At 39.3% G+C, this 21,276-nt stretch overlaps 1 protein-coding gene across 2 annotated transcripts in view; it reads right to left on the reverse strand.

Moving 5' to 3' along the window:
• The window catches only part of CA8 (carbonic anhydrase 8), a 54,069-nt gene that overhangs the window by 21,848 nt on the left and 10,945 nt on the right, over positions 1–21,276 (reverse strand). The window contains exons 4-7 of one of the 2 annotated variants that reach the window (XM_074893784.1): positions 7,953–8,048; positions 5,599–5,661; positions 4,175–4,223; positions 1,475–1,587 (exon numbers count right to left, since the gene is read on the reverse strand). In XM_074893784.1, coding sequence (XP_074749885.1) covers positions 1,475–1,587; positions 4,175–4,223; positions 5,599–5,661; positions 7,953–8,048 — 321 coding nt within the window. The remainder of the gene's footprint in view (positions 1–1,474; positions 1,588–4,174; positions 4,224–5,598; positions 5,662–7,952; positions 8,049–21,276) is intronic. The other variant, XM_074893794.1, reaches the window with a different exon arrangement.

A 21,276-nucleotide genomic window follows, 5' to 3' on the forward strand; every position in this document is an offset into this window, starting at 1 on the left:
TTTCCCCAGGCACTATGCGTCATTCTTCTCCCCAGGCACAGTATTTTCTTCTGGAGATTTATCCCCTTCATACCATGCTCCACCATCTTGTTTTCTTGTGGTAAATGAGTACATAATAGTATTAACTAAAATTGCATTTCTCTGCTTAATTCCTCTTTCATTCACCCTCTCACCATCTCCCACATGTGGATGGCTTGAACTGTGCCCTTCTCTATGCATTGACTGGATTAAAAGGGAATAGAGATTACAAAATCTGCAACTAGCATGAAATAAAATATCATACAATGTCTCGGTGTGATAGCTACAGTCTTTATACTTCTGATTAAGTCCTCTTATTTATCTATATCATAGCTGGACAACTAGCTGCCAAGTTACAAAATGCACTCTGCCTTTAAAAGTTATTCTGAATCCAATAATGCCAACAGAGTTCTGTTTCCATTTACTCAGCAGTAGGCAGCCATAAGACTTATCCTTTCATAAGCAAATAAATACCAGATTCATGATGGGATACATTGAAGTTGCAGCTACCATACAAATAAGCTTATTGGGAGCTATTGCTTTTATCCTATGACTAGAACTAGAATACAGTTTTCATATGAAAAGGAACACTGCCAATTTCAAATTGTTAAAATTGTTAAAAAATTGTGCTGGGATTACTAGCAAAATATTAGATTATTAAAGACGAAAAAATTTAAATCTGAATTTATCACCTTTTATACTTTTTCCCCTTCTGTTTGCACATGCTTCAGAGCAGGCAATGAAAATTAATGCATTCAGCTTCAGGAACTCTAGATAGTTTCACTTAAATTAAACCCACATTCCTCCATCTGGGGCTCACAGACTGTGGGAGAATATTCATCAGGAGTTTTCAATGTTTTTACTGGGATTATCTGTAGACAGATTTGAAATGTTTTCTATAGAAAGGCTCACATGACTGTTAGATATAATTTTTTTTTTAAAAAAAAAAGCACTTTAAAATACATACATGTGAAATCAAATTTAAATAGGTAGTTTCCATTAGACATTTATTACAAAACAGAATTAAAAAAGAGCAAGATAAGTTAAATATAGTTCAATGCAATATAGCTAGCCTGTACTATGTTAACATTTTTCATTCTCCAGGACATAGTGTCTCCCTGTGCTTTTTTGTTCCTTTAACATCAAAAAGCAGTGATATTTGAAAGCTGACAATTACAAAGAATTGAACTTCTTTTGCCCATTGACTTCTTTCTTTTTCTTTCACTTAAATAAAGAATTATTTTAAATGCAGATGATAAATGATAACAAGCTTTTTCATCTCTGACCTTTGCATTGCTTTCAGTGACTCAAAAGGCTTAACCTTTACTTGAAAAGCCATGTACTGATCTAATGGGATCTTCAAGGAGAACAGATATAATGTCCTGATATATATATTGCACGCTATAACCTTTAGCTCATAACCATATTCCAAGGTCACTTTAGGCACAGCTGTTACCTGCACTTGGGACACAGTCAAAGGATAGCGAAATAATATCCAGGTGACACCTTCACTGCAGGGTGGAATGGTTAGAGAGCCCTCATACACCCAGTAGTCACGCAGAAGAGGATCTGAAATTAAAAGAAATGTGGAATTTTAATGACATTAAGGAACATAACTGTGTCTTTCAATTATGACGGCTTATGAGAGCCATGGGCTTGCTCATATGATGAAGTTAGTATGCAGTAAGCTACGGTGTGAATTTATAACCTGCCAAACACTGTCCACTACTTTCGCATGTGAATGTACATGAGCTTGTGGTCATTATATTACAGCAACCTCCCCCTGCAGATGAGTAGTTTAAAGATGGAAATGCTACTTTACAGACGTGAAAAATAACACGTGCACAACTCCTTAAACTAGCAAATAAATAATATGGTGGGAAAGAACTCCTGTTAGTGTCAAAAGCTACAAGAGACATCCCACTTTAAAGGCAGAGGGGCTGTGGTGATCAAATTTTAACTGACTTCTACATTTAGGATATGTCTCAAGGATTAATTTATTTCATTTTTTAGAAAAATTCAGTGAAAACAGCTCAAGCCAAAGTTTTCAGTTCGCAATTCTGGTGACATGTTTTTTGAGATGCACTGGTGCCTCCTAGCTTTGGAAAAGTGAGTTGAACTTCACAGGGGAAAAAAATCAAGGTTTATTTAAGAATAAATTTATTTTAGTAAGTTTATAAACTTAGTAATAGATTTATAAATAACCATTAGAATAAACGGCTGTCTCTCGAGAAAATGTACAATGGTTTGTCCAAGCAGAGTTTTAACTCTACAACACGCTTGATTTTAATTATTTTAATTCCTCAAAGATTCCAGTCATGCTGTACTTTGTAAGTGAGCTACACAGGGCTTTCCTTTGCTGCTATAGGCCATACTCACAAATGACTGTCTGACACAGCTTAAGAGGAAACTGCCTGACTGTAAAAGAGGTGACAAAAAACAAACCTAGAGAGGAACTGGAGACAAAGGGTGGTTAATTATGGCATGGAGAGCTAGGGGGAAGGTTGTGACTAGCTTGACAAGGACAGAATGGGAGACTGGAAACAAATAAACTTGCTTGGTTGACCTAACCTGTTACTGCCATTTCACTACTAGCTCAGAGGAGTATCAGTAGAATTAAATCTTGCTAATGAAGCCTGTGATTGTCAGTGAATGGATTTTGCTCTGATGGTGTAATTTTCTTTCTCACTTAGGGAATTACATAGCAAATCCACTGAAAGCAAGTTGCATTATCAGACACTCAAAAGTTAAGAACTGCAAGAATTAATTCAGCCCATCCTGTGCATGCATTGTGCCACCATCTTGTTACATGATCACGTATGTCTCTTCTAGAGAATCTTTCATCATTTACTTGCAAAGATGGATGATTTTCTTTTGGATTTGGATTTCTTAGTACAATATGTGGTCCTTGGTCTTCTTTTTCCCATGTTATTCAAATCCTGCTTGTTAGAAGGACCACGTTTTCTCATTTTTCATATTTCTAATGCACTCATTTCTTCAGTGTCTGAGTGCTTCACAAACATGAATTTATCCTTCCAACACTCCCGTGTGGTGAGGAAGGACAGATTACCCCCACACTTTAAAGCTGGGGAACTGAGGCACAGAGAAGTTAAGGTCAAATGCATCTATTCGAGATGTTCAATATGAGATGCTTAGAACCTGATTTCTCAGAGTAGTTAACTTTCTATAGCACTTAATGCAGTCAGAGCACTGCTCCCATTGACTTCAGTTGGAGGTGTAAGCACTCAGCACTTCTGCAAATCAGACCCCATGATCTCAAGTCGGGCACCTAGAAAATGAGGAACACATAGTTAGAGATGACTTATGAATATTTTGGTTTATGTGACTTGATTAGCATCAAACAGGAACTGTGAGGCAGGGGTCCTGTAAAAAATAACTTATGGTCACGCAATTAAAATATGTTTTATAACACATATGCATGAAGGTGCACAGGCAGCCTTAATTCCTGCAATTCCTAATTGCTGAGCACTTGACTTTGCAACCTAAACAATACTCTTTTGATATAACTAATATGTTTAATGTAGACCTGGATTACTCTGCAAAATTAAAGATCCTGCCACTATGATATGCAGTTTAGCTCAGAAGGATTCCATGCAGACACATTCATCTTGTCGAAATGCATTTTTTAAAAAGTCACTTTGTTTTTCAAGACAACATAGAGGAAGTGGTTGTTTCTTACTGTTACTCTTTAACTTTTAGCTATATGAATTTGAATTTGCCTCTCATTCTCACTACTCCTGTCCCTACTGTCATTGCATTATGGCAATGTCTTTTGATGCCGCCAAAAAGCTGCCTTGGTAAGTGGGTAACCTTACACTTCCTATTTTTATGCCAAAATTGAGAAATGAGTACACACAGCTCCCCCTCTAGGTGGGATGATAAATCATCACGAAATCTAGCCACAGTGCTGCCAGCAGTTCATGGACTACAGTATCACATCCCACTCACACCACGAAGGTGCGGATTTATCCTAAATTCCAAAGGGACCTCATCCCTTCCCCTGTTCGCACCACTAGGCACAAAATGCATTACGCACTCTCAGGCTTGTTATTAGGCTATGCTTTGGATCAAGATTGTCTCAGCCTCTGCAGTTAGCTAGTAATACACACACACAAAAATAAGCAAAGGCACCTACCTGGCAATAAAGAGTTGGGATTAAAACAGGGTATTGTTTTGGACTTTCCCTGAAAAAATGAATACAAATCAATCTCATCTCTAGTTTCTTATTAAAATTATGATGAATGGAGAGGTAAAACATACTGTGTGTTCTTATAACATTAAGCCTTGAATTCCTGTGCAAAGCAACCTCATTAAACAGTCTGCATCTAATCATCATTGCATTTGTCCTTGCAGCTTCACAAACACTTTTTTTTTATTCTATTTTATATTTTACTTCTAAGGTTATCTCAGCAATTTGTTAACTTTCTGCCTTTAGTACCTGGACTCCTTCCAAGTCGCAGCCTTGAAATTCGCTACATGAAATTCAGGGGTTCCATACAAAATTAGTTTAAAAAACAAAGGCCAAAGTGAGCTTTTCCTTGACCAGCGTGGATAACACTTAATAAAATAAAGCTGGTTCCACGTATTTAATGCAAGAAAATTTTACGTATGCCAACAGTATGTTTGATGCTGACCCTCTGGAAGTCATTAGTATAACATGCTCACAATGATGAGGCCTTTCATGACCTTCCTCTTCTTGGCTGTCCTTTCAGTAATGCAACTACAGAGTTCCACACACTACTCTTTTCTCTGACACTTTCATAAACAATGAGCTTGTAATATTAAACATCATGACTTAAGTTTACCATCTATTATTTGATGAAAAGAGGATTTTCAATTCCCTTCTAATAACAGCTTCTAATTTCTCTACCTCAGCATCCACTGAAGTGAATGGCTAATCTCTCCAGACCAATACAGAACATCTCATTAACGCATCTCAAAATCCTTTAAAATCAAAGGTAAGTATGATTATTTCTATGTTACTGACAAAGACTATGAAACAGAAAAATGGAAGTAACTTGCTCAAGGTCATTTAAGATAGCACCAACATTCTGGAGAGCACTCATATGTCCTCAGTCCTGCTAGGATTATTATCTGTCCTTCAGGATCCCCACACATAATCCACCTGACAAGATAGCATTGTGGTTTTGCTGATTTCCCACTGCAAGTTAATATGGGTGCTCAGTTCATCTATTCTTTTCCTGTACAAATTAAAACCAGTTAAATTTGGAGATACTGCTGCTGGTGTTCACTAAGCATGTTGTAGTGCTTGCATTCACACTGACTCCATGATAAATCACTGAAAAAGTAGTATTTGCGATCAGTTACTGATATAGGAGATCAAACTTTCTGGCCACCAGAAAAGGAAGTAACTACAAACACTGTATATTATCTGGATACTGTAAAATGCTGAGGTTCTGATACAGGCCATCAAATGATGGCTTCCACACATGGTTTTACTACAGACACACCTGAAATCCTTCTCTTGGCTTCATATAGACCCTTCTCTCACTGTCTCTCTGGTCAGTGAAGGAAGCATTTCCTCAGACAATGCCTTACCTTGTACTGGATGTCCTGGAGAATTTCAGTTACAGCCTTTAGGCCTACATGCTCTTTTCCTATCTGAAATACAGCAAGCAAAGATGAGTTTCAGTGTTTTGCCATTTCAGAAACTGTGAGGCAAGACAGAAGTCAACCAGAACAGTAAGTTCTGTAGTTGTTTTTAGTTAAGCTACACAACCTTGTGTTAACCACATACACTGATGCATGGCAACTCCAAACAATTAGATCACTATAAAGCCACCAGTCAGAAGTAAACGAGGTGTAAATAACATTAAACCAGAGGCAGAAACTCACAGAACAAGAGAAAGAGTCACAGTTAAGTCTGGCAAGTTTTGACTAATCCTGCTTTGCAGTATATACTGCATGTGGAGTCAAAATCACACAGCATTATGGCATATAAATGCCAAGGATACAGTTTGACCTTACCACTTCTTGTCAGAAAAGTACACAGAAAGGAACAGAGTGAACAATCATGACAAACACTTTTTGAACGTGTTCCCACAGTGCTGTAAATCTGGCCCAAGGTATCTCTGAAGCTTGAGGGATTTTTTTCCTGCCTTCAGAGCGCAGAATGGCAGATCCCCTCCCTCACAGCGTCTCTGGGATCCTGCTGGCAAAAGCCAGGCTCCCAGCAGCCTGGAGCACTGACTTTACCAAATGCCTTTAAGACACAGATGGGGCTTTCAAAAGGAACCCGTTGTTGAAATAAGAGATTCTTATGTTCCATGAACGTTGTTCGTTGTTTGCTCTGCACACCAATTTCAGCTGCTTCTGATCTAAATCACCCATTCTAGGACCCTAGCTTTTACCTTCAGAACAAAATATTGTCTCTGGAAGGAAACAACCAAATGTCAGCAAAAGGTACTTTGTTATTTCTAGGAATTTAAGAGGATTTTCTTTTGTTTCAGAATGGGATTTCAATTTAAAACCTTCCAAGTGCATAAAAGATATCAAAATCACTTCAAAGGTGCTGTTTCTAAATTAATAATCACCAAGGACTGTCAATCAGTGAAAATATTCTCACTGACCTTAAAGAGATGTGTTTGAGAACTGTGGTGCAAAACTATTATATTTCCATGCCTTCAACAGGAAAAAAATGGTCACCGAATTTCGTCTCCCTGTTTCATTATTAAACAGCATAAATACTATTTTTCCTTGGTCAATTGTAATTATATGATGCCTTTCTTGGCTAATGAAAAAGCCCTTTGGAATGCTTAAGAACTCTGATGAAGGTGAGAGACCAGAACTGGAGAATGTATCATTGAAGTTTCAGATTCATTTAAGAACTTATATATAACTTTCTAGCTAACTCAAAGCTTACTTCTGCTGGAATTAGAAGGTGACTTACATAAGCAATTATCACACAGCCCTCTAGGATACAAAACTGAAGACTTTATAACTTCCATTTTTAGCAGTTCTACCTGAGTGTTGGAGCTGTAACCAACGTACCTTTAAATTCAAACAGAGGTAAATCTCAAAGGCACTCAGAAACTCATTATGAAATACAACAAATGAATAATATCACTGTGCAAGAAAATCCATTTGATCTAAGCACAAACTCTAACCCTCTTCCTCCAAACCCATTTAAATAAAAGTTTGCCATTTCTCGTGAGGAGGATGAGAATCTGGTGTTGGAGGACTAAAACTGAAAATCTTCTTTATAGGGTGAAAAACGTTCAACAGCAATTAGATTATGGGGTTAACTTCCCAGCTTGCATTTCACCTTCTCGACAGGAAGCTTTACGCCTCTTCGTCGCAGGCTTTTCTGAGGGTCTGTGGCAAGACTTGTTCCACTCTATCTGGCATCTCTGAAGAAGTAATATGACCCCACCTCACATTTGTCCTGTGTGAAGTAACACACTTGTCCATCCCTGTGTTCAGAAAAGCATAACCCTACTACCAGTGTTCAGCTGTGCCAATGAATTAGTAGGCTTTTTTTCCCCTTTCCTCCTCTCCTCTGTGTATTTCCTCAACCCCCAAACAGCAAGCCTGGCCAGGAATGGAGAAAAACACATTACAGAGACAGTGAAGCACTTGTACGTCCTGACAGCCCTCATTCTGCCCTCAGAGGAATGGAGATTGGGTGTCTGCTCATAGATGGAGTCACAGAGAGATGGCCAACTATGTATTATCTCTTCTTTAACTAACAGAATTCAAATATCCTGTTTAAAAAATAATTACTTAGCACATACACAGAAGACATGACTGAGAAGTATCTTTTGAATAGAACACCAGCAGTCATACATTGTTTTATTTTATGAAATCATTAAAAATGAAAGAAAATGGAAAGGAACTCATTTTCCTCAGACAAATGATAGTGCATGGTAACAAGTGCAACACAGGAAACTTACCTGCACAAACAAAGCAATAATAGCTATGCCGTGCTTCTTCCCTACTGCCTCATCAATGCTGCTGTACAGTGTGGAGTTCCAGTGCATTAGATGAAGCTAAAACAAAGCAGTGCAAATAGACCAATAGAGAAATATGTTTTTTAATAAAAAAACACCAGCAGTTAAGGTCAATTAACAAAATCTCAGCATGTGTGTATGCATGCGTGAATATACATATGTGCATGCCTATGGCTGTGCATGTATATATAAGTGGATTCTTATTATAAACATCAGGAATCTCAAGGAAAAAAAAGGTCAGCTGCAGAGAAAGTGATGTATAGCCAGTTACCAAATATCTACAACAAAGGTGTGAATAACTGTGCTAGTAACGCTAATGATGATTTACCAACTCCCTCACTTTGAATACTGAAATAATGTCAGCTCATTAAACCCACCAATGTTGCCTCTCAGCCAGACAGCTCTCTTCCAAGGCAGAAGTATTATTATGGACATAGGCTGTCCAAACACATGTTTGACTGTCTGACTGTACTATCTTATTGTCACCTGCCTCACATATCACCCCTGAAGATGAGTCACTCAAATGTCAGTAGTAAGAGTAGGCGAAGTGATTTCAGGAAAGGTTAAACATAAAATGGCTGGAGGACCACCTTAGGGACAGCAGTGAAAGGGATGCTAAAGAGTAAAATATGAGCCCTCAGCTGCCTTATTCCATAAGGTAGCAGGGCCTGTAGGAGTTAATGCATGAATACATGTCAGAAAGGAGGCATCGGATGGTAAACATGAAGTCTGTTCTGGTGAGGTGTCACAGCACGACCTGGGAAGTGGTGTTTGAGAAAAGTGCTGGAAGACAGACTAGCAGGCGGTCGGAAAGGGAGGGAGGAAGGGGAGGGAGGGAGAGGAAAGAGGAGGGTGGGAAGGGAGATAGGGGGAAGAGGGGAAAGAGAAAAGTGCTGGAAAACAGACTGACCATTGGAAAGAGAGAAAGAAGGAGGGAGGGAGGGAGGGAGGGAGGAAGGAAGGAAGGAAGGAAGGAAGGAAGGAAGGAAGGAAGGAAGGAAGGAAGGAAGGAAGGAAGGAAGGAAGGAAGGAAGGAAGGAAGGAAGGAAGGAAGGAAGGAAGGAAGGAAGGAAGGAAGGAAGGAAGGAAGGAAGGAAGGAAGGAAGGAAGGAAGGAAGGAAGGAAGGAAGGAAGGAAGGAAGGAATGGACAGCACTATCTACTGAGAGGTAATATGCATTTCAAACACGAGTGTTTCCAGCACTAATGCTAAAATGTAATCTCTGTGGCTGGGTCTGATAACATTGCAGAGTTTCAACATCCTAAGCACAGCTGCTTTGAAGTTTATCTGCTAACAACTTTTGCACATTTCACATAGATAAAACAGCTAAAAAAATACAAACTCTTAGATTTAATTCCTGTTGTAAAATCATGATCAGTGTTTCGCTCAGTCATGTCTCTAAGAAGTTAAAATGTCACCCTGGTCTCTAACATTGTTTTTATCTTCAGCAAAATTAGCTTTTAAAACAGAGAGTGTGTCTTCCTATTTTGTGTTTTATTTTTGCACAGTAAGAGCCTCTGTGAAATACTTATTGCCCCTTAGACAACAGTTCACCTGGGCATCTCAGCATTTCAGAAGACCAGTTCCTCAAGCAATCACTCTCCCTTTATTTCATCCCGCATGAGAATTTTGGGCATTACTCTTGATGTTCAGCATTTCAAAAGTCAATATAAAATTTTAAGTGAACATATTCTAAATTGAATTAAATTCCAAATTATCATACAAATAATTCTACTCATGCTGATCAAAGGCATCTGCTATGCTAAAACATGAAACCTTTTTCTTAAAAAAATATAATAATTCATTTGCACATGATAACACTTAATACAAATGTACTTGCCCACAGCTACAAAACTTCTACACATACAAATGCTTCCTGTTAGAACTAAGCTATCTATTGTCCATGGATTTACTTCGTGTCATGTATTTTATCATCTATAAAAAGCTTCGTTACACATTTGATTTGCTGTTAAAGGAACAAAACCACAGGATCAAATAATGAGATTTCAGTCTCCAAAGTTCACGTTGGCAGACACAGAACTGTCCCCACTCAAGATAAAAGTCAAAGCTCGCCCAGAGTCGAGCCTGGTGTTTACAGCAGCTACCCACTAGAGGGGGCCCACGGAGTCCCATGAGCCTCACCAAAACCTTGACGTTAAGAAGGAAACATGAAAGCAAAAGGGTTGGGGTGACTGCTGTCGGGATGGCAATGTCCTTGGTGCAGCAGGAACAGGGGGCACCACGACTCGGTTGGTTGGAAATGTCAAAGCAAGCTTGTCCTTTGCTGGCTGGAACAATAGCGCTGAGGGTGATCGCCAAATGTAAAGAGACCATGACTTTAACTGTGTCAACAGGCGGGTCTTGGCTAAAGCTGCCATGGCATTCAGCAGTGTGTTATGCTCCTTTGGAGGTGAAGTCTAATCCGACATTCGTCAGACTGTACCAGCAATGACCCCAGTTCATTCAGAAACTGTTGTCCCATCTTGGGCAGCAGGCTCATCCAGGCAGAGACATTCCTATGATAAGGCTATATATCAGCTAGAAAAATTACACCAAAACCTCTGTTTAATACTAAAAAACATTGAGGTCTAGAATTAGTCTGTGCAGCAGCATAAGCAGCCTGACAGGAAGACATGCTGCAAAATACACTTAGCTGCTGCATGAAAGGGGGACCACAGTGCACAATGCCCTGCAGCTGGAACTGTTTTACAAGGAAAATACCTATTGGCCAGCACCTCTTCCCGCATCTCCAGGGGTCATGGGGAGAGTAAGTTAAGTATTAGCTACACATTTTAAGAGTATCTTTAGGTCTCTGCATCCCCTCCGGGCCTCATTCCTTTACATCATCAGCTCAACAGAAGTCAGGATGGTCTACTAAAAAAAAAAAACAAAACATAACACACAGACAAAAAAGGGATGTACTTAAGGCTAATGTAGACACCCCTAAACTATGTTCAGGTTTAGTAATCAATGTTACTAAAGGTACTGAAGTAGGCAGTTAGCACTTTCTGGTCCAAAGGTTTCTGTAACTTTGAGGTTTTGCTCAAAGATGTTTAAAATACATAGTAGGCTCCTTGGAACAAGAATCATCATTTTGTACTGGATTGCTAAAGCCTAAGGTAGAATGGATTTCTGGTCTGTGTTTGAGGTGCTACTGTGTTACTTCCTTAGAGGTGGTGATAATTACAGTGGATTAGTGATCTATTTTTAACACAGAAGGTTGTAAAGTTGGTGTCATAAACACTGTGGTGCCAAATAGTATCAGCAGGTTCATAAATGGATTAGACAAATTATGGGCAAGTCCAAAAACAGACACTAAGGAGAACAGGTGGAGATGCCACCTCTAGCACTCCTAGTCCTACAACGGTAGATGACTGGGGTGTACAACAAAAGGTGATCAGGCTCATGTGCTCTCCCTACACAGCATCCCTTGCTGACACTGCTAAAGAAGCACACTGGATGGACCACTGTCCTGATCCAGCAGCGTATTTATTATGTTCCCATGTTCTGAATCAAGGTGATATTCGGAATAGCTATTCACAGAAAAGGTTCTGTCATTAGGGATTTGCAAACTGAAATTAGACAGGCAACCTAATGGAAAATAATAATTAATACCATAATATTTCTTAACAACAGGCCAACAGGCCTCACACTTTTTGCTCTAACTCTGATAAGCACATGCATGCACACTGAAATAAATAAATGGGTGTCAACATGCACTTAAATAAATGGAAGTCAAATCAAATTAATTCTTCTACAGAGCAGGGAAAATGTAGCTCAGATGGGGGCTGGGTAAGTACATGAAAAAGTGATTCAGAAAGGGAAGTGTTAGCAAGGCCTGAGTGTTTGTAGCAAAGTGTTGCTTTCAAATCATGGTTGATCCTGTGTATTTGGGTGGTTTTCTGGAGCTGCTCTGCCCTTTGCTCTTTTTTTATTTGTAATATGACATCAGATGAAAACATCAGATAATAATTTAGAAAAAAAATGGCAAAAGACTACAAATATTACAAAATTTGAACTCTAGAGAATACAGTCCACAAACAACATGGCCTGTAACTCTTGTTAATATTTATGGGAATCAGATGTGCACATAGGAAAGACTCCAGGGCTTTTACAAATCTTGAAACTGTCAATGTAACGCCCATGCACAGTGACAACTTCATACCCATGCATCTGTATCTTACAAGTAGCAACAGGCAGAGAGGCTTATTAATGTTCCGTATTTTGGTAACCTTCAGTTTTATATTGATTTGAGACAGCTATATAAAAAGTGCATACTCACAAGGGGTGCCAGCCTCCAATATGAACATAGCCATGTGGGTTTTTTTCAATAATCAGCTGCAGCATATTGGCAGCTTACCATTGGGTGGTTTTCAGAGCACAAACAAGCTGCACGTGTCAGTATGGCAGGAGAGGCTCTGCTCAACTTGTTAGCTAATGTTTTGATACTCAGTAGTTATGATGGTTCCATTCAACCAAAAATGAGTCAGCTATGTTGTTACTGATTATCGGTGGCTGACCTGGCATGCCAGACAGTATATTTTTACAAAATAATCAGAAAGCTGTGAGAAACTCCTTAGCACTCACAAAAATACATTTTTTTCTTGGATAAAAAAAATAATTTGGAGCCTTTTAACATTCTAGATGTAAATGAAAGAATTGTAGCAGTGACTTTCTTAAAATCAGATAAACTGAAAACTCATGAAGGCAAATGATAATAAAGTGCTGATAAAGTTGATTTGTTCTGTAAAGAGCTGGAGAGACTCTCCTTCACAGGCAAGATTAAGAAATTATTCCAGGTAGCAGAGCAAACCCCACAGAAGGATTATTCTGTATGGAACATATGCTAAGAATCTTCTCCATTTTCATCCAGTCCCCATTCCACCAAAAGCCTACTGATCCCAGCCCTGCTGTTCTTGCTTAGGAAAAGCTGACACTGACATTAACAAGGGGACTGTCTCAAATCAAGACTTTCTCAAAACTGAGTAAGGACGTGAGATTCTGGCTTTAAAATCAATACAGAAATTAAAACCCTCCACTTAAATTCATTCCTTTCTCTACCACAGAAATACCTTTTATGTCAATACAAAAAGAAAAGGCTTGGGATGGTAGATTTTTACACAGATTCCCTGGGATGGCAGATTCTGGCAAGGATCAGGGTCACTGTATATGACCTAGCACATTTATCAGTTCTGGAAGCCAGTTTCTCTCAATAAAAAACAGAGTCACAAAAACATGTACATTTTCCCCTGTCTGGGGCACTGTCTGCTCTGTGGAAATCTGCAGGGTCCTAAGCTCACTGAGAACAAAAACGATCTTTTAAGCTCTGTTGCTGACCTTACTTTATACCCAGCTCACACATAAAAACACATAATGACAGGGTAATTTGTGTTGGAAGTGGCCTCTGAAGTTCAACCTCCTCCTTCCCACATTCACAGCAGCACCAACTTCAAAGTTAGCTACTAATTCAAAGTCAGATCAGGTTGCTTAGGGCCTTGTTGGACTAAGTTTTGCATATCTCCAATGATGGAGATCTCACAACCTCTCTGAGCAACTTGTTCTGTGTTTGACCTCCTCCATAGTGAAGAATTTTTTTCTCCTTGTACCTAATCAGAATCTCTCTTGTTGCAGCCTGTGTCCCTTGCCTCTCACCCTTACACACTCCCCAGGTGTCTCTGCTCAGGAGCCCAGGCACGAATTGTCCATGACTGCCAGAGTGATGCCTCTTGATTGACTCCCGAATGACACCTCTTTCTCAGACCCTCTCAGTCATCCACCTATGTGAATGACCGTGTTTCACCTAAGCTTACTCTCACCTAAGCTTACCCAACTCTTGCAATGTCAAGAAAGTTGCTACTAGCTCTGTCCCTTGCTGAGACATGCTGGTGTGCCTCTGTCACCCAAGTGCCAGATCAAATATGAGACAGGTTCATTCCTCATAGAAAATACACTATGAAATAAATTACAGCTCATCTTTTGTAACGACACATCTGATTAACGGTAAGGGGAGAAGAAGGACTCTGTTCCAACATTTCTGCACTCTCATATAACCTTAATGTTACAAATTTTCTATAAACCTGCACAATCTGGAATTACTTGCTACCATAAAAAGAAGTCCATATACTGCAACTGCTTTCTTTATGAGTACTTACTGCTCAACTACTGAAACCCTCATTTGTTACGGGAAACCCTATAAAACACTGTTCAATGTACAGTGTTTCCACTGGCTAAGCCAGGCAGTTTGGAACAAGGCACCAAGCCCACACCCCACTGGAGTCAAGGGGAAACGTGACAACAGCAGAACTCCTCACCTCCCTGAACCAGGTCCTACAGGGGACTTATGCCTGATAAAACCACTCGCAGCTGAGGCAGCAGCAGGCAACATGAAGCACCTGCCTAGCCTAGGTGTAGGTCCTGCCTCAACCTAATTGGCAACCATAGCCCATATTGCAAGACATTGTGACATGGGGGATCCTCCTGCTCCTGCTCTACGCACAGTAGAAGACTGTCATTTTTAAATAATTCCTCTTCAGATCTGCACGTTAAACTCTGAGAACATTAGACTGTGACGCTATTGTCACTAGGCTTGCTTGAACCTATGCTGCACTTGCCCATTGTACTTTTTTCATTCTCTACCCTCTTACTCTTTACTAAGAAGCTAATTATTACAAAAGCTTCTTTCTTCAGTACATGCTGCATCATGTGTAAATTAATCTTCTGGAAAGCTTTGTTTCTTGGTCAGAACTAGGTTATACAGCTATTTCTTGTTAGCTGTGCAACTAGCAATTACAAGGTCCAGAAAAGTCTATTTAGTCTTGTAGTATTACAGAACAAGAAGGCATCTAAGGATGACAGATATGTTACTGCTCTCACATCTTCCCAACTTTTATTTCAATTCATATAGGCTGTAACTCAAAAGACTAATAAGTGAATACTGCATCACCACATCTTAACCAGAGTTGCATCTAAAACATGTTAGTCTGGAAATTTTGAGCATATTCCTTTTTGTCATATTTCTGTCACTGCTGAGAAGGAGAGTGGAGCTGAAACTGTTTTGATTCCACATAAATGCCATCTCAGGATGAATCTATTCCCTTAAGGTAAATTAAAGCAGCTTTAGAGCTGCTCTGCTAAAGATTGTAGAGCTAAGAACTCTTCTCCTGGACTCACCCAAGTTTGTCAGAGATCAGTATATTCCAATATGCCATTCACAACATGCCATAAAAGCTGAGGAGGGAACAGTACAAATAGGAAACTCTGGCTACCTAACTAGGGCCAGCAAAAAGCCTTTTTCCTGGTTTGAGAGGGATGAAATGGAGCTGAGGATTTCAGCTAGTAATAATGGAAGGCAACACAGCCTAGTCATACAATAATGATGTGTAATTTCAACAATACAAATATTGCATAAACATCTCAGGAGGACAAAATGTGAAAAAATTGTGTCTTACTTTTATATACCTGAACAAAAATTTATGAGTTGATACTTGACTTGGCACTGAATTGTTTCAGGAAGCAATTGAGTAAGCTGCTGGCAGTGACCATAACATACAGTAATTAAGTTCCAAATCCTCACCAGGGGACCAAACCAAGGATATGACCAGGGCATACAGCTTCAAGAAAAGTGATTTAAAAAATAGAAAGTTAGTTATTAACAGCCTGAAGGAGAGGTTTAGGAAATTAAAGTTAATGGAATTAATACAGAGGCTGTTTGAATACGTCTTAGGAGAAGCAGGAGTACATGTACGTACTCCATGCCATGAAAAAAGAAACAAAAACCCCTAAAGTAACAAAGCCAGCATGGTTAAACATTACAGTTCAGTCAAGGTAAATATGCTTCCTTTGAAAATGCAAATGCAAACAAAAGCAAATTACTAGATCATGAACTCTGGGCACAATCAAGAAGAAGAGGATGAGGAAGTAGCCAAGGGAGTTAGATTATTAATCATTGTACTTGGTTTATGCTTGTAGACTTGAATTTTTCAATGCTTCTGTTGTGGATATGTGCCAAAATGCCACTGAATTTCAGTAGAAATTAAATATTCTTTAAAATTTCATACACAGATCATTGTCATAAAATAATGACATAGAGAACTCTGCCTATCTTTGAAAGCAACATTAATTTCAGCACTAAGAGAGACAAGCTGAAAGCAGTGCCAAGAAACACAGATGACAACACTGTTAGAGTTAAAAACCTCCTGATTAACGTAACATGGGAGAAGGGAAAGCACAGCTTCTGCTGCACTTCTGCTTGTTACAATTTACTGAAATCATTAAAGATATAGCAGGTCTAGACTGTGGGTTAACCATCAGGCTCCAAGTATGTACAGAACAAGATGACATTCCCTGAACAAAGAAGTCTGTAATCTAAAATCAGAGAAATTAGGTGCAAACAAATCAAGTTGGAGCAGAGTACAAGGTATCCTGGACATACTGCTTAAACAAACAACTTTGCAGTCACAGTGTGAGACACTATATGTCTCGGGTCAAAAGCTAAATTCACAGCTAAAACATGCAGAACAAATGCTTGATTGGGACATCAGCGTAGTCCAGAACCCTTGCTGAGTGGTGCTCTCCTCTCAATGACGGAACAGTAACATGGCTGTAAATAAAATTATTTTAGCTGGATTATAAAAGGAAGGGTTGCAAAGCCATCTTCCAAAATCTATTCTCTTTCCAAAAAGCTAGCCAAGCAACAGCACAAGTAGTCTAGGCAATTGTGTGGCACACCCTCAGGTATGCCACTGAAAAGATAAGGACTAGTGGGACTACTGAAAGACACTTGTGCTAAAGAAGTATCTACATTGGTAAGCCATACTAAAAAAGAGTAATAAAAACATGGCAACAGCTAATATTAAACACAAATCTGTGTTCCCTTTGAACAGTCTAATCACATGCAGTAGCCTCATGTCATATAAGACAAAGAACTACTAGTCCATTGAAAAAATGAAATTAACAGCAGGAAGTACTGATGTATATGGAAAGACTCAAAAGACTACAGCTATGAACAATAAGCTAAAAAGAAAAGTACCATAAAAAGAACCATAACAAATCCAACTGAGTGCTCTTCTTTCTGTTCTGGCAAAAGAAGCAAAAAGGTTTAAAAAAAAAGAATATTAATTTAAATTTAATAAAAAAAGGAAAAACAGGTCAAATCTTGTGTCCCTCTTCTAACCAGAGATGGACTAATGCTTCAGAGAGAGGCTTCATTTCCACTGTATACAAGGTCAGGAAACAGGAAGGGGACACAAGGAAGATGACACAAAGCCAAACACCGCAGCAGTTCTCTCAGCCCTCACAAGTGGGCAAGACACGGGCATAAACTACCTTTATGGCTAATGCAACTGAAACACCAATGTCTACCTATCTTAAGTTTCTGTGAGGGACACCAATCAGCAGAAAGCTTTGCAAACCCCACCCCTTTTGTTCAGGCCTTGAACAGAAGATCAAAATACCTCCTCGTTTGCCCACAGAAGCTGCTGACACATAACATGAGCTTTGCCTGTTTCATAGGAAAATCACTGGCAAAACATCAAAGGGTATAGGGGAAGCTGAGGATGCTGCAATTTATAATTTGTGTGTATTTATTGTTTCTTCCCATTTGAAAGCACAAACATTGCTTATTTCTACTGGCATGGACAGGAGATGAAAAGAAAACAGGAATTAATCAAAAATTAACATTTTTCCAACTGTAATAAAAGTATACAGGCTAAGAAAAGGAAGGAAAAAGACAAAACACCGTTGTTTCTAGATTGCTGACTTGCGGTATCAACCTAACCAGTAAGAAAATGAAAACCTACACAGTTATTACTGTCAGATTCATAGATCAGGCTCTTCACTGTGCCAAGTTTCTGCTCAGTGTGTGAAGCAAGGAGCACCACAGAGCAGGTTATTGTTCCCTGATACTAGGTCTGGCCCCAGCAAACATGTAGGCTGAGGTGCCCTGGGTCTGCCCTTACCTATGCTATCAGGAACAAGCCTTTCTTTTTCCTTCCCTTCAACTATGAAGGCCAGGAAGGAAAAAGCAAGAATTTCAGTGCAGGACTCTCCAGCCTACTTTTACTCTGGATTCTTGCCAACCTGAGTGGGTGTATGTGTGTGTCTGCATGTGCTTTTATAGCTCCACAGTTAGAAAGAGTGAAGCTTGGAAAACTGACCCCTGATGAATAGTTGATGGTATTACAGACTAGCAATGCCATCAAGAAGACAGAAAACACAAAATGCTATGGGTTAAGTATTTAATTCTGGAAGTGTATTTATATGACTAAGCATTTAATATAAGCATGTCCAATTCCACAGAGTGTTGGCTGCAATCTGTTGTCTTGGATTTAAAAACAGACTGTTCATATGTAGAAGGATTTAAATCACTGATTTAATTTTCAACAATAGATTCTCTAATGAGGGCAGAATAAAAAACACTCCTTCCCTTCTAATTTACTAAGTTTTATTAAGAACTGATCTGAATCCCACAGTTCTGTTTCAAAGCTAAGGGTCTCTCTAAAGAGATGAGAATCTGCAGCTTGCATATTATCTTCTTAAAACATAATCCTGACAGTTCTCCAGTGACCAGTTGCTCTTCCACACTACACTCCTCTAGGAAACTCAGTCAGGTTTTTTCCTGTAATGTTGGCTAAGCTTCCATTGAAATAATAAACCTTGTTATGCATCTCCAACACTTTTCTGTTGAATTGCAAGTTTGCAGACTGCATAATGGTGTTAATACTTCTCTCCCATAGCTCCATAAACTCCCCAAATTTTGTTAAACTTTTTAACTGTTTCCCAGTCCAGTTCATTACGTGGCTTAATGCTGGCACAGCGAGAAGGCATGAATGACTGGTGAGGCTATCTAATTGACAACAGTGCTGTCTATGGATTAGGGCATCAGATAGCCCTGTGGTTAAACTGCTGAACTGAGATTTACAACCTAAACTAGATATTTTGGTACTACAGTGTCTGAAAGTCTTACTAGAATTCAAGCATCTAGGAATCATGAGTGAGTTCTCTGTTGGTTCTGAAAAAGGCATCATGTGTGACCACAGCCAAACAATTTCATCCCTTTGAACTTGTCTTCTACTGGTTCGTTGGCAATAGCAGAACTTTTCTCCCTCTCACTGACGTTTTAAAGACTACATTATTTGTGCTTGTGAAGCACTCAGGCATGACAGCAAATACTTGTGGAAGCCTTCAACGGCTTTCAGCTCTTAGATGATCTACAAGTTTCATCCTTTACCTCTTAAGAGCCATGCGTGCACCATTGAACTGGACCTGACTCAAGCATATGCAGCACGGAAAACAACAAAATCAAGAATCTCCTTTCCCAGCTTCTTCCACAAGTGACAGGTCTTAGAAAAACATTCAGGCCTAGTGGTTAGGGCAACGTGCCAAGGAAAACCGAACAGGAGAACTAAGGCACCACGAAGCTGAAGCAAGATGCGAGCAGAGTGCCAGCAATGATCATGGCAGAAATTAGAAAATTATGTACAACTGAAGCAAACCATGTCAAGGGCACACAGCCCAAGAAAAATGGCAAGGAAAAGACCTGAGCAGCCATCTCATTGCACTCAAACCTAGGTTTAAATCCTCTTCGAAAGTCCCATCTTCTAAGTGACTACACAAGCTCCTCTCCCACAGCAGAGAGAAAACATAAGTAGCCATCTTGTTAGAGTTGGGAATGTGGTTTGCAATAAGGGATGTCATGACAGCAGCCTCTATATACATGAGTACAAGCACTGTCAGCAAGACACTTGTGTGAGAAAGTAAAGTAAGTAGAAGGCAAAGCTGTCATTCTGCTCAAGGAGTGGAAAAGATTCACATCTTTTTAAAAAGTATCAGAGGCTATATTGTTTCCACTGTAGACAGGGATTGCTAAGAGCCATTTATTTAAGGTTACTTGCCTGCCTCCACGAGGGTGCAGTGCCACCAAACCTGTTACTACAGGCTGCAACTTAACATTGCATCTTAGCCCAACACAACTGCAAGAAAATTTGGTGTAAAATGTCTACTACAGGTAAAGCACAAAGACTGTCTGCAACTTCTGGCAGTACTAAACCAATAGGTCAGGTAAGATGGAACTTAGCCAAGAGGGCTCCCCTCTTGAGTCACTCATTTTCTTCTCATTCTCATTTCCTTCACCCAACTTCTCTCCATCTGCAACATTTTTCCTTAGAAGAGTTCTTCCTATTCTGCTAAGTCATTTGTAGTTTGGACCATTTATTTCTTAAAAGGATACTGAAATTCTCCATCCTGGTAGAAGTTACAAATCACAGACTATTGCAACTGCCACCTAAAAGAATTTTAAGTGTATATGAGCCACAAAGCTTCTCCACACATAACTGGCTGTAAATAAGATAACTCTTAAAGAGAGACAAAAAGATAAAGAAGCTTCAGTATAGACTGTTAATGCCACTCTTCTTTGACCTGGTGTCTGGCAGCTTGTACATCTTCCACAATCCAATAAATAAATTGCAGATTTTGCACAGAATGTAAATCACATTTGCTACCTCTGAAGATGCGTACTGTTCTTCCACAGAGCTTAACTGAGCATTTCTCAGGCACTAGCCAAGCTAGAAGCATGTTTGTGCTAGCACATCAGCCCATTTTTGCACCTGCTTTCACAAATCCACACAATACAAAGCACATAAATGCATTCCCTGAGAAATTCAAACTATATGTGACTGAGCAAAACAAGGGCCAATCCGAGCTCATACTGACAAATTACCTAGAAACAAAGTATACTTCAGAGACTGCATGTGCCTATTTAGGTCAAATTAACGGTCAACCACAATAAAAATATAATACTGAAAGACCTTAGCAACTAGCAATCTCAAGAGTCATAAGCTGCTCACATGTGCTTTTACAATGACTGTAATTTTGTTTTTATCTTGTTGCTGGATTTCTGTTTCCCAGTATACTGGGAAGGGATGGAGACCTCCCAGCGTTGTACCACTACAAAAAGAACAAAGAGAAGTCACCTCAATTAGGGGACCACAGAGTGTACGGTACATAGAAAAATGCAGAAAAATATTTAAACACCTGCACATATGGGGCTAGGACCCCACATAATACAATTCACTGACAGCCCTGGAATTGGTGCTAGGACCAATTTTGCCCATGAAGTGCTGTGTAAAGCTAAGTATTATTGTTATGTTCATAGATGGCATCTACATAACGTGTAAAAAATTGTTTATGTATAAATCATTGCCAATTTGGAAAACAAAACTGAAAACATCTGCTTAGATATTAACTTGATTTTCCTGTGTTTTTCCACAAT

This window comes from Strix uralensis, chromosome 1 (assembly GCF_047716275.1).
Source record: "Strix uralensis isolate ZFMK-TIS-50842 chromosome 1, bStrUra1, whole genome shotgun sequence".
In the NCBI taxonomy this organism is placed as follows: Eukaryota; Metazoa; Chordata; class Aves; order Strigiformes; family Strigidae; genus Strix; species Strix uralensis.